At 40.6% G+C, this 13,345-nt stretch overlaps 3 protein-coding genes across 6 annotated transcripts; all 3 read right to left on the bottom strand.

Annotated features, from left to right (window-relative positions):
• Nucleotides 1-1,547, bottom strand: LOC135637849 (phenolic glucoside malonyltransferase 1-like). The gene has a single exon (XM_065150683.1). The coding sequence runs from the start codon at nucleotides 1,458-1,460 to the stop codon at nucleotides 72-74; it is 1,389 nt and encodes a 462-aa protein (XP_065006755.1). The 5' UTR covers nucleotides 1,461-1,547; the 3' UTR covers nucleotides 1-71.
• Nucleotides 1,548-4,505: 2,958 nt separating this feature from the next.
• LOC135639196 (LOB domain-containing protein 16-like) lies at nucleotides 4,506-5,768 on the bottom strand. Its single transcript, XM_065152996.1, has 2 exons — nucleotides 5,268-5,768; nucleotides 4,506-4,860 (listed from the first exon to the last, which is right to left on the bottom strand). The coding sequence occupies exons 1-2, from the start codon at nucleotides 5,547-5,549 to the stop codon at nucleotides 4,561-4,563; spliced, it is 582 nt and encodes a 193-aa protein (XP_065009068.1). The 5' UTR covers nucleotides 5,550-5,768; the 3' UTR covers nucleotides 4,506-4,560.
• A 289-nt stretch (nucleotides 5,769-6,057) lies between these two features.
• On the bottom strand, nucleotides 6,058-12,373 carry LOC103984838 (uncharacterized). Of its 4 annotated transcripts, none has more exons than XR_010496860.1 (8): nucleotides 12,130-12,373; nucleotides 11,068-11,177; nucleotides 10,624-10,835; nucleotides 10,451-10,542; nucleotides 9,516-9,651; nucleotides 9,355-9,429; nucleotides 8,011-8,135; nucleotides 6,058-6,578 (listed from the first exon to the last, which is right to left on the bottom strand). XR_010496860.1 is itself a non-coding variant. In XM_065152995.1 (8 exons), the coding sequence occupies exons 1-7, from the start codon at nucleotides 12,340-12,342 to the stop codon at nucleotides 8,037-8,039; spliced, it is 1,005 nt and encodes a 334-aa protein (XP_065009067.1). In that variant the 5' UTR covers nucleotides 12,343-12,373; the 3' UTR covers nucleotides 6,058-6,626; nucleotides 8,011-8,036. The 4 variants fall into 4 exon arrangements, 3 of the variants coding, with proteins under 3 accessions (XP_065009067.1, XP_065009066.1, XP_009400672.2); XM_065152995.1 differs by having other exon boundaries at nucleotides 6,058-6,626; nucleotides 9,287-9,429; XM_065152994.1 differs by having other exon boundaries at nucleotides 9,287-9,429.
• Between the last annotated feature and the right edge of the window lie 972 nt (nucleotides 12,374-13,345).

Below are 13,345 nucleotides of genomic sequence, written 5' to 3'. Positions count from 1 at the left end.
TAGAGACAATTAAAGCTTCATATATGTTTTAAGAGAGAAATAATTGATGCTGAAAACCTTCCAAGAAATGATTATTGCAATCGATCGAGGCCATCGATGAAGTGGGTCGCGAACTCATCCATCTCATGCTTTAGGAGACCCATCCCGATCTCCACCCCACCATCTTCGTCTCTGCTCTCCGCCAGAGACATGGCTCCTGACCTCACGATGGAGGTGACCTCCACCTTCTTCGGCCTTCCCCATCCAAAATCCAGATCGTACACCCGAAACCTGGGTGATCCCGCCACGCTTAATGGTTGTTGAGGCGCGATATACTTGATTCTCTCCTGCCATGTCTCTGCACCTCGTAAAGGATCGTCTCCGAATATTTCTATGGCTTTGCCAATAGCTTTCGCCGCCGAGACGACCCCATTTTCTCGCAGGAGTTCGCCTGCCTTCACTTCGACGAAGCAGCAGCCGACGCAGTTCCCGAAGTACGCCGCCGGCAGAGGGGGCCTCAGCCTTCCTCTGCAGTCGGCAGCAAATAGGAAGTGGGCAGTCCGGTCGCTTCCGTATGCTCGTGCTTTGACTAGGCACACCCAAACGTAAGCGTAGGTCGCCATGATGGTGGAGCAGCGGAGGGATGCGCCGCCTCCCTCCATGGCTCCGGCTTTGGCGGAAATCAGTTCCTTCAGCCTTCGGATGTGATCTCCTTTAAGAGTGAACGAAGCGATGACCATGTCCACCGGTGGATCCTCGTGGATGATCCAGTCAGCACGCTGGCCAAAGTACCTGTAGAAAATGGAGTACAAATCACGAGGAACAGAAACCAAACTCCTGTCGAAGACGGCCGGCGTCGCGACCACCGCCGCCGAGCTTCTCGGCCCCGCGCATGTGGAAGCCCACGAGAACATGAACCGCATGGAGCTCGAGCCATCGCATCCGGCGTGGTGCACCGCCACTCCGACGGCCACGCCTTGGTTCGGGAACACGGTCACCTGCAAGTCCAGCACCGGAACGCCGTCGTCGTCGGACCTCGGTAGCTGGGGAAGCAACGGTAGCAGCGGGCCGACACCACGTGCGTGATCCCCGGAGACCTCATCGAAGTCGGCGTCGTACTCGGCCACAGTGAACGAGACGGAGTCGCCGTCGACGTAACGGATCTCGTACTTATCGTCATCCAGTTCGGGGGACCGCCGGATCTTGCCAGCGAGGGGGTAGAACTGCTGGAGAGCGAGGGAGAGGGAGGACTTGAGGTGGGGGAGGACGGAGGCGCAGAAATAGGCGGTGGAGTGGGGTAGACGGTAGAAGAAGACTCGCTCGACTGTTCCACCCTTTAACCAGATTAAGTCGAAGGCGGTGAGGGGCAAAGTGGTCTCAGCAACTGCTCCGGTCGGGGGAGAGACTCGAGACCTCTCGAGAATTCGCAGGGATGCCATATCGATGAATGTGGATGCGGTCTTGGGGAGTGGATGGTGCATTTATCGTTGCCGGCCCTTCACCACATCAGTCTGATGGCCAGTGTTACGAGCTGTCCATTTTCTTCGTTTTGGTAGCCTCGGGTGCAAGGTTTTCAAGAGATCGACTGTGTCTTCTTTCTCTCTTTTTGTTTCTTGGGTTATGAGTTGCCACGTTCTCCATCCTTTTATTATTATTATTTCTTGTGGCATTGATTGCCAACTGAAACCAGCACAGATGTCGACAGATGATTACCGGGCCGGACGCTTGGGTGTTCGTACACGTCTCGGACCAACTCTTGCTGGATGTGGTCCTGCCGATGATCTCAAAGCATTCCACAAGAGGAACCTGTGGGATGTATAATACGATATCATGTCATATCCCATCAATCGTCGGTTTCACATGTCCACATTGGATAGTTAAATCATTCCGACACATAGGTCTCAGGAACATAAACTAATTCTCTTCGGTCGATGTCTCTATGATTCAATAATAATGATCGATGATTTTATATATAAATTAATTCTTTACTTAATTTTAATGATTATACAAAACAATCTTTAAAAAGTCATTAGGTGTGCTCGTTATATTTTTTAAAAAAATTAATTTATATATAGTTTTTTTTTATTTCTTTACTAATTTAAACATCGAATGAATTTTTGTCCTGATGTAATTTTACGACGAGTTTCAATCTATTGTTTAATATGTTTCAAACTAACCCATGCATTCATGATGATGAGAATTAAGATATTATTGACTCATGATTGTTGGATCCAACCTCTTATTTGTTAAAATATTAAATTAAATTTTATCTTAAAGGATGAGTTGTTTAGTACAATAAATATCATACAAAGAGAGAGATTGAGATTCGTAACCAAGTGTAGCTCTGATAATATATTAGACATACTGAATGATATATCAATTTATTTACTAAAATTTAAGAGTTTAAATCTCTTATACATTAAATTTTATACATAAGATATAGAGTATTTGGTCTAGGAGTGGTGCGAGATCAACTTAATTGACAGTTTGAAGTCTCATTCCATATAATTTGAAAATATAAGTTTAACTAGTCAACAAAGATTTTGACTATGGGTAGTAAAATTTTGGATGATGTTGTTGAAAATAAAAATATTTTTTTTTATTTTTTCTCGTATGATGTCCCATGTTTTTATTTTTCACATATAGTACGTATATTTTTTATAATTTAATAAATGTTCTTATCCTTTTCCATTGTCCCCTCCATCCATCTCACCATGATACGACACCTTACCCACCCCTCCCCACCACTACTTTTCCGATCGACCTTCACCTCACCCATTGCTCCCACCACAATGCCCTGTCATCTTTGTGCGACATCACTTATCTATCGTCTTTGTTGTCTGCTCTTACCATAAAGCTCTAACACGTTACTCTGATTAAATAAAAATATTAAAAAAAATTTAAATATAAATGAAATTATAAAAAAACATATTATTACTATCTAAGAAAAATAAAAACAAGGGCACCATCTGATTAAATAAAAAAATAGAATTTTTAGAGATATCTTCCTAAAACTTTTAGGATTAATCTTATCTTTGTCACTTATTTTTTTATTAAAAATATTTTTTTTAAAAAAAATCGAATAGGACCCAGAGACATGATGGGACCCAAAAAAAAAAAAAAAAAAAGGCGTTGAACGATGAGGACAAAATGCACGGACGGGATGACATGACAATTGGACCCCACATACGAGACGTAGACGAATCGAGCTCTGATCCTTGATAGGGTCATCTCCACCTCGAACTGCATTGATCGAGAAAACACTTGCCTAGCATGGGATAGAATTCAATTTCACGCCACAATATCGTGAACCCCACTACGCTCACTGCACATTCGTTCAGCTAATTGACGCTTGTCGTGAATGCTCCTTTAGCCGAAAGCAAATACGTATCGACTCATAAGAGAAGAATTTTACTTTGGTCAATGTTCTAAATGAAGTTTACAGTTTTCTATTTCTCAGTCATTTTTTCATTTATACTCTCCTCATCTTTTTCCTCCACTTGTCTTTTCTTGATTTGACCCATGTATTTGATTTAGTGAATTTCAAACCGGTTCAAGTTTTACTAATTCAATAAATTTAAATTTTAGAACATACATCAGCATACACTTCGAATATCTGTAATTTTAAGTAATATTATTTACTATAATTTTTAGCAAATTTTAAATTCATTCTCAATATGCATATATACTTAAAATATTACTACAATAAAGAGTCCGTCGTGCAAGTTCGTCAAGGGGTGATGTGGAAGCTGCATTGGCAACATAGACCTTTTTATCTTCCGACCGTCGTGCTTTCTCTACTTCATGAGTGATCTCATCTCGAGGCCCTCAATCGATCGACACGACCTTTCACTTCATTGAGGCCTTTCCCTGTTGATGAGATTGATCATTGATTGAAGTACAGAATGGGGGGTGTGGGCTTTGTTGCTATCCAACTCGTGTGGAGCAGATGTTATCCGGTCGTCCGATATACGAACAGAAGGTTTTAGCAGATGTTGGCCGAAATAGACAAAATGGTGAAGGTTCTCTTTCGACTCCACTTGGTCTTTTAGTTTGGTGCCATCATTAGTAGCTTGTCAAGGTCTAAGATGAGAAGAGATTGGGGTTGCATGCAAGCTACTCCTTCGATGTTGAACTGTGCAATCGACTAGGGATACGCTACGTCCATTAGCGCGTACGATTAGGTTATCTGAGTCATAATCGATTAGTTCTAAACACGTACTTGGATGATGAGAGTACGACGGGAGAATAATTTGTTGACTGTGGATGGATATTGATGAGACGAGCAAACGCTGCAAGACTTTGAAGGTCAACGCCGTAACCATTTGAGCTTGTAGATTCAGTTCCTTAATCGGCATGGTTTGTTTATTGGTCCATCTTTGAACCATATTGATTGAAACATCTTTAGATGTACTTATTTGTTTATTTATTTTTAGAATTCTTTTCGGTGTTTTTCTTCTACCATACAATTCGGAGGAACCTATCGAGCTTAACAGCACAAGTTTCAGCGAACTATATACAAAATATCCAAAACGTGGTCACAGATTTCTATTTTCTTCTATCAAGCAAACACCGAATCGGTCACAACTCGCCTGTCATCCTAAAGGCCAAATCATGAAGCTCCCCCGTTTCAGCTTGTGTTGCCCGGCTCTTGCCACTCTCTTTGGAGAAAACATCTTGCAGTGGCAAGAGACAATTGCGGTCTTGGTCGGTGAAGGTGAAGGAGCCCCGAGAAGACACGGATTCCCAGGCAGGAGAACATGGTAGGAACAAAGAGCTCCCATCATTCCCTTGCCATTGGTTCCGTGTGGATTGTGGAGAAAGCATGCACTGAGCTAGCTGAGCCTTCATCTGCAGCAACTGCAGCTGCAAGCTAGAAACCTATACATACATATCACATGATCAGCTGCAACCTATACGAAAAATGTATCATCAGGTTGATAAATCCCGTAGCAGTCGTCATCGTCTCAACAAGTCGCATGGGAGTAGGTAGATAGACATGGAAAGTAGTCATCAGAATTCAAAAAGGGTCGCAATGGAATGGAACAGTGTAAAAGAGAACAGCCCACCACGGTAGCAAGTTTATCACCGTGAAGCACTCATTCATACTAACATCATCTGAATTCTTCAGCAGTGTTCGTTCTTTATTCCCTTCCCAAGAGAGAAGAAACGGTGTCTCAGAGGACCTCAACATCTGTTGAACCCTCCAAAGACGTGTATGTGTATATATGGTCTTGTGGAGTGCTCGAGCACGCTTGCGTGCGACAGAAGGCGAGGGAGGGGGCTACCTGATGTTGCAGCGCGAGTATGCGGCCTACGCAACCGTAGACAGGGTCCCTCAGCCTGGCCTGCGCCTCGTAAGCGATGGTGACGACCGCCTCGCACCGGGCGGCCTGCGGCACGTGCAGCAGCAGCTTCGACGCGTTGCTGGCGCCGAACACCTTGTGGATGGCGGCGAACCGCGCCGCCCCCTGCTCGGAGCTGAAGTAGGGCGCGAAGACGCAGTCCCTCCCGCACTTCCGCCGCAGGAACTTGCACGCCCCGCACGGTGAGACAACGCCGGAAGCCATCCCGGCAGCCGCCGCTGTGACTTGGCACGAGGTTCCGGCGGTGACGGACGAGGTTTACTTATAGGAGACGGAGAAAGAGGAGTTGGGTAGAGGGAGACATGGGAAAGGAAGTTTGCCGGTTTCAGAGGAGACAAGTAGTAATGGTGTGTCGGAGAAGGGTGGCGTCCCGAGAATATTTTGCGGAGGAGGAAGAAGGTGGGTTATATGATGATGAGCAATATATATACGTATATAAGAAAACTTACACTGATTTTAGTTAGGATAAACTAAGTGGTTGGCATCGTTGCGCCCTGTCGTCCGCCGAACGCCGCACTTTTAGACGGCCCAAAGTAGGCGTTGTTTTGAAGTTGGGGGTCCATTTACCACCACCTGCCGGTCATGCTTGTACTTTGCCTGAATCACAAACAGTAAAAGATAGGGCAACCTCGGACATAAGTGTAAAACAAGTCAATAGATTGATGACTAACACCCCGAAAGCATGAAAGTTCCTATTGGATTGACACCAAACTTACCTAACAATCTTTAGTGATACATTCAAACAAGTTAAACAACACCGAAGGTTGGAAGCAGACTTGTCAGAAGAGGACAGTGCAATAGCGTAAAACATGCTTACAATGCAGGAAATGAGCTTAAATTCTATCAAAAGATGACAAATATAATAACATGGCCGAGATATCAAGTAAAATCCTCCTAAGATTGCGGACATTGCAATCGATGAACATGGGAGCCTTGTGTGTTGGGTAAATAGCTTGAATGTATGCTCTGTACAGTCTGCTAAATGAACTCATTTCTTACTAGCACGCCATCTTCCTTTTCACTGCCACAAAGTTCAAAAAGAAAAAGAGAAGGAAGAAAAAGAAGATTCAAGATACTATGGCCAGAGTCTTCTTATCAACAAAGGATATTTTCTCTTTAAATTATTTTGGCAGCTTCGGATTGGTCATGGAGGATTAAGAGTGATGCTGGTGACAGTGACTGCTCTCTTTCTCAACACCTGATATGGTGAAGCTACTGTCTGTGATCCACCATCTGTAACAATTGCCATGTATGAACCAAATTAGTTCCAACGAACAGTTTCTGCAGAAAACCATGTCCAACTAGGTTAGCCAGTAAAGTTCAGAAAGCTTTATAGATTAGATTGTTTGTAAATGCTGTGATATAATGTACATTGTCCAAGTGGAACAAAAAAAGAAAGTGTACTGAGTGCAGATTGCATACACATGGTTTCTGGATGTCCAAGACTGGCAACTATTAGTCTGACCTGGATATTTCCAACTTCAAATCAACTATATGCAGATGTCTAGAAGGAATAGGGAGATTTTAACATGCTAGCACTAAATTTCACCAAGAAAACAAATTAACTCGTGTCTAACTTTAAAACAAACTACCATCAGTGTGGAGGGATTTAGGATGCACGATAAAGTCGCACCTCACTTTCAACATTATGGCATTAAGTTGACTAAATATGTAAACTGACTATTTTCCAACTTGGAACCAACCTTATGACATCAGGCTGTAATGACACAAACATAGTGACGAGAAGTCCTCTAAACTTTCCTAACCCACCACTGGTCCTGCTGTCTGATGAATCTTGGCCTTGGTATTGCTGGTGTTCAGCCTGTAACTAACAATCATGCATATTTGCTTTGTGGAGGCTTCCTCTGAATCAGAGCCAACTCCTAGAGACATATGGAACCAAAAGAGGAAGGTTTTTGGGAGCAAGACCAATGACATGCACAATGAGAAAACCAAAGAACACCGAGGTGCACAAGTGATTCTTCACATTAGGTAACTTTTAAGAGAATATAAGGATCCTGATTAATCATTAGAAACACTGGTTACAGATGGAAGCAGCAAGCAGCCTAGTATTTAAGCCTTGTGAGTTTGGAATGCACTACTAAAATTAAGCAGACGCCAGATGAAAAGAATGCTATCAATAAGTGCAAACACTTGATTCTGTTTAACCTTATTTTTGCATTTGGGAAGACAGAGAATTACAATCTTCAATAGCTTAGATTATCATCTCTAGTTTATAAGAAATGATTTTCATTATTGCTGTCTTCAAGTTTCTTCTCAACTCAAAGGTAAATCTTTGGAATGTTGGTGCACCAGCTGAGACTACAATCAATGCGACTGACCTTTCTACCATCAACTAGCCACCATTGGATATTGAATGACTAAATTTCTCACTTCCTCCTATTTTTCCAATAGAAATGTCAGCCTACTATTTTATGTGGGTTCAAATCCTATCGGGTGGTCCACTAAAACTTCACTAGTTTAAAAGCAAGAAGTTTATTTTCCTCTTCCAAGTAACTAAAAATAAATTATTTACCAAAGGCAGTCAGATACATTGATGATTGAAATCAATTGTCCTGTCCACATTTAGTGGTTTAACCAATCTGCAAAAAAGATAAAATTTACAAAAAAAGGCACAATTATGCTAAATTTTCTAGGAAACTACCTTAACAGAAATGAACAAATGAAGCATCAAATGGGCTTTTGGAACTTTCCATGAATCCAAACCCTTTGCATCTTCTTTCCCCTTTGACGATTTACTGATGTTATACAACAATATTCAAGCTCCAACTGCATGTACAGTAACAACTTCTCATCACTTACCACTAGACAATAAATTAATACTATTCAGCAGTACCTTGTGCATGCTAGGTAGCAAAAATTTTCTACCTAAATTCATACAGGAAGATACCATATATTAACCAGTTTTCAAAAGAAATAATGAAATTATCTATTGCAAAGCAGAATGAAAATCATGAACCGTAAGTTTCCAGTGACACAGTAACATCTGATGTCCATTGTCATTAACTATGCCTTCTTATATCATAAGCTCTGTGTAACAAAAAAAAAAAATGGTTTCTTTTATCACGTGCTTCAAAAAAATAAGCATATAAAAGATTTATTAAAAGAATATGAAAATATGTGTGGTTCAGGAAGAACTTGAGCATATAAGAGCCCAAGATATGCCAACCGATTTTCAAGGCATTACTAATTTAATAATCCACCCAAGGAACTGATTTTGGCCCATGCTTGTTTTGCAAGTATTAATCTGATATCTTCTACATTTATTAAGAAAAGGTATAAATGTTACTACAACTTTTTCACTCAAATTAACAACTTAAGGTATGGTGGTTTCTACCATGATAAAGAAATGATGGCATAACTGCACGTCATGTGTATCTACATGTTGGTGCATGATGTATCATGCTAGTCACAGCAAACATCAGAGCACATGAAATCTGGCCATAGAAAGCCTTCTATTAATATGGCGAGGAAGTATATTGTGCACACGTGAGGCAAAGTGAGACCTTCAACATTGGTGGTAATTTTCCATACAAACTGTGTAATCCAAGGGTCATCCTCTAGAGATACAACTCCTTTTTTAGTGTCATTGCATATTTTCTTTTCAATGTTCTTTCCTTGGTCAATGATAGCTCATTTTATGTGTCTTTGTTGAAAATGTCTATTTGAACAAAGGTTTTTAAAGAGAACAAAAAAGAAGAAACACCATGAACTGTAAAAGAGATGCAAAATTAAGATGACAAATTATATTTCCATCAAATTGAATCATCATTGTTAATATACATGGACCTAGAAAACATTTTTTACGATATTCAACTGTGATACACTTCTGCAAATATACTAGACCTAAAGTTAATGTACGATTACATGTGGTTGTTATTTGAAGCAAAATTTGGCATTAACATTGTCCAAAATGTTACCTCAGTAAAGCCAGCACCAAGAAAGAGATCTCTTACAATATCCAGTGAGAAGAAATAAGAAAAAGTACCATCTGATCGCATGTATTCACGGAACCCCATCCTTTGCTCTGGCAGAAACCGAAGCATAGTCATGTCATAAAGACCTGCATTCCATAAAAAATATCTCTAGCAAATATCACAAAGTTAAACCAAAGTTGAAGAGAATAAATAATTAATCAGAAGAGGTTACCATAGTCTCTGAATAAAAGCAAGCACCCGGGTTTCAAGACAGAGAAACATTTCTCAATAACAGAAGACATTCTTTGAAAAGGTATTGCTGACAGTGTAAATATCTGCAAAATAACACCACCATACAGTACCCAGTTCTGTGAGAAAAAGGAAATGGCTCAATTTTAACTTTTGATAATAAACACATTTAAGGAACATTTGTACAAATAAGAGAAATTGATGTTGGACAACTTTCTCTTTTGTAGTAGAGCAGCTCACAGAAAGAAGAAGTAGCACATCATGAAGAATATAAGTGACACCATCATAAGCATCTTGGGTGCCAATAAACCACCTAGATATGGTAGCAGCCACCTCCATTTAGTCTTGGCAGCAGTGAGACCACTTTCTTATTTTGCATAAATATGCAATTTACTATCAACTACAAAGTATTTACTTATTATTATCTTGGACTTCAGCTAAAAGACTATCAAGCATCATTATCAATTATTGCAAAAATTTAAAAAGATTGAGAGATAAAATGATGTCTTAAGAAGCATATTATGCCAATATCTTATGCTAAAAGGTGGAAATTTTCCCAACCAATTAAAACCTATTAATTATGATAATACAATGATGAAGTTAAACATCAACTGCATGTATTGCACCATCCATAGAAAAAGCCTACATCCCTTAGTCCGATGCAATCATAATTGAGAATCATATAGGGTCATCACATCAGAATTTTTTTAAATCTTGAAAATGATGGTCCAGTTTATAATATTGTTTGCACCAGAATTATGCAGTGTAGAAAGGAACTTTAAACCTAAATTTGAGCATCTTAATTTGTTTTCCAGTTAAGGATGGAGAGTAATTGGTTGGAAAGGGCACACTCGCTTAGAGTCTCAAAATAATGATAGAAGTACAGAAGTCATTGATTATAACCCAAGGCACACTTACCAAAGTAACAAAATCAACTCCACCAATACAACACTGCTCTTCTCTTAGGAAGGATGGTGCATTCAATTTTCTCAATTTTTGTTCTCTAGAATCTACATGAAAAAGCAAAGAATGTGATGAATGCGAAGATGAGATTAAGCACTCATAATACAACTAGAAAAGTTAAGACTAACCCGATGATAAGTTGACAGGCTTTGAAAATGAAGCTCTTTGACAAGAAGAGCAGAACAACCAATCAGGAAATTTATGTACAGTGAAATCGAGTAAGAAAGTGTACAACCGATGATCTAAAGATACATCACTGGTAGTGGCTACAATCTCCTTTGCCATTTGAAGGACCTCTTCACTACAGTCACAAGCATAGACAACAATACTCTCCTTTGCACTAAACAAGAATATTACTATTAGTAAAGAGAAAAAAAATGAATATATGTCATGTGGTATTCCAAGTTGATTTACCTATTCTCGGCTCAAGGTGGAATTGGCACAAATATGATTTTGCTTAGGGGAAAAGCCTTACACATCTTTTTGGTTGTGTTGTCTATATATATTAGCTAAACTTCAACAAAGGAAAACCAAGACTGATGAAGTTCAAAATATGACAACAAAGAAATCACCGTAAAATAGGAAGGATTGTGCTCCCATTTCCACATCCCAACTCGAGAACCTGGATGGAATTACCAGAGCAAAGGAGCTCTGGAAATTCCTTCAACAAGTACCTTCTTTCCTACAATAAAACAAAATAAATGTGAATGCTAAAAACCATACATGTCTCTCATAATTAGTCTATCAATGTTATATTTGTCTTTCAAAGCAATTTAACATTTAACAGATAATGAAGTCTTCAGTCATTTTTATTTGACATTTTTCGTTGTTTACAATTAAGTTATACCAAAGATATATAATTTTCACTTACTCAATCCAATAGATATAAATGCATTCCCATTTAAAGAAACTCAACTATGTGTCCACACACACAAAAAAAAAAATTGTAATTTCAATGGTGAAAATGTCATACAGCAAAAAATTCTATGATTTGGTACTGCATAGAGAACAGACACAAACAAATACAAAAAAAATTGTGGCTGTACCCAATGAATGCATAGTTTCAATCGAAAATCGGACCTTTAAGCTAGCAGTGAATCCATCCAACTTTTGAGTCTATTATGGAAAAAAAGAAGTCTAGTGCATAAGGCTCCTGCCAATGAAGAATCTAGGGAAGACTAATGCATGCATTCTTACCCCTGCAAGCAAAGAGGTTGTTTCAGCAACTTGAATCTGATCACCTAGATATTACCATGACACCAAGGCCCACCCTATGAATCTAAGTTATATGAAAGACGACAGTATGAAACTAGTATGACATAAAGCCTTTTACCAAATTAGGATCTACAGCACTAGGTTTCCTTGTTTCTCAACCGACCAAGATGCTACTATAACTCCAAAGATTATTCCAACAAGGATCGACAGAACTATATTTCCTTGTTTCTCGACCTATCAAGATTTCTTTGTCTGTGCTTCGGACAAAAAAGTCGAAGCAGCAAGAAAATCCAATCAAACCCTACATTAATAAGACGGCCAGAAGCGATAATCAAAAGGACAAAGTTGGGAGCCGATGTAACTAAGCAACGATAGAAATGAAGAGAAGAAAGAGCGGAATCGAAGATGTCGGCAAGAACCTTGAAGAACTTTCCGGCGGAATGGCGGCGATGAAAGCTCCGCCAGGCGTCCGCGTCGTCGGGAGGAGGATCAGAGGAAGGGGAGGAAGAGGAAGAGGAAGCAACGAAAGGCACGAGATGGTAGCGTAAAGAGGCGTCGTTCTCCACCTCGTCCCGGAGCTCCTCCCATTCGAAGTCCTTGGAGTGGTACTCCGCCGCGGTCCCCTCCATCATCCCCGCCCCCACTCTCCGCACGCGTCACCGCCGCTCCGCTTCTTCCGTGGCTAAAAGAGCCGACCCAATTTAAGCGCCCGAAGCAGATCAATCTTTTCGGGCCGATCTCGTTAGAAACGGCGGCCCATCTCAGCCCACTATTGCCTTTTGGGGTCCAGAAAACAAGGGGAAAAAAAATAAAAGGAGAAAAACCCAGTGACGCAATGGGCCCCATGCCAGAATAAACTGTGTTTTGATTGCAAATTTGGTCCATCGAAGGAGGTTGGTGGGTCTTGGTGACTCTTGTGAACGGGAAGTTACGAGGCTGAGATGACCATTGTCAAGTATATCGTCCTGCACAAGTTAGTTTAAGTGTCTTTCGACTCAATATGTAATCGGTCCTTAAGCAGAAAATATCAAGGTTGATGCACTTATCAGATTAGCCTTCATCCTAGTTCTAAGGGAGAGCTGGTTGTTGGTCAAGATGTTGTCGATCCAAATCATTGAAGAGCATGATGTGTCTACGATCGAGAAGGAACTAAACTGGATGGACGAGATCCTGCGTTGATGCTCCCGAGTGACTTTGTCATGGTCTAGAGAGTCAAGCATCACTAAGTATAGTATTACATAATTAATAATCGTATGTATCGAAGGTTCTTTAGCTAACTATTCCTTTGATGCATGATGCCGCAAGAGGTCGAGAGGATGCTCGTCGAGATTCATAAAGGCATTTACAAGAAGCACAAAGGCGGGCAAACTTTTGCATTCAAAGTGCTATGGCAAGGGTTCTGCTAGCCAACTTTGTGAAAGGATGCAATGACCTATACCCAGAGGTGTCATAGGTGTTAGGATTTGCTCGGATACAACATTAACCATCGGTCCATGTAAGCTTGATCTACTGCGCATGACCCTTCACCCAGTGGGACATGAACCTCCTAAGACCCTTTCCTCCAATCTCGGGACAACGAAGATTCCTCAACATGTGATTGGACTATTTCATAAAGTAAGTTGAGACCAAGTCTCT

This window comes from Musa acuminata, chromosome BXJ3-5 (assembly GCF_036884655.1).
Source record: "Musa acuminata AAA Group cultivar baxijiao chromosome BXJ3-5, Cavendish_Baxijiao_AAA, whole genome shotgun sequence".
Classification (NCBI taxonomy): domain Eukaryota; kingdom Viridiplantae; phylum Streptophyta; class Magnoliopsida; order Zingiberales; family Musaceae; genus Musa; species Musa acuminata.
The sequence above is the reverse complement of the archived record's forward strand: the minus strand, read 5'-3'. Positions and strand labels throughout refer to the sequence as shown.

Bases quoted from the DNA above. Each gene is read 5' to 3' on its own strand.
- LOC135637849 (XM_065150683.1), bottom strand. From the start codon at position 1,460: ATGCACCATCCACTCCCCAAGACCGCATCCACATTCATCGATATGGCA.
- LOC135639196 (XM_065152996.1), bottom strand. From the start codon at position 5,549: ATGGCTTCCGGCGTTGTCTCACCGTGCGGGGCGTGCAAGTTCCTGCGG. The intron at 4,861-5,267 runs GTAGCCCCCTCC...ATGTATGTATAG, and splicing joins TACTCGCGCTGCAACATCAG to GTTTCTAGCTTGCAGCTGCA.
- LOC103984838 (XM_065152995.1), bottom strand. From the start codon at position 12,342: ATGATGGAGGGGACCGCGGCGGAGTACCACTCCAAGGACTTCGAATGG. The intron at 11,178-12,129 runs GTTCTTGCCGAC...GTTTTATTGTAG, and splicing joins CCGCCGGAAAGTTCTTCAAG to GAAAGAAGGTACTTGTTGAA. The intron at 10,836-11,067 runs GTGATTTCTTTG...ATTCTTGTTTAG, and splicing joins ACAATCCTTCCTATTTTACG to TGCAAAGGAGAGTATTGTTG.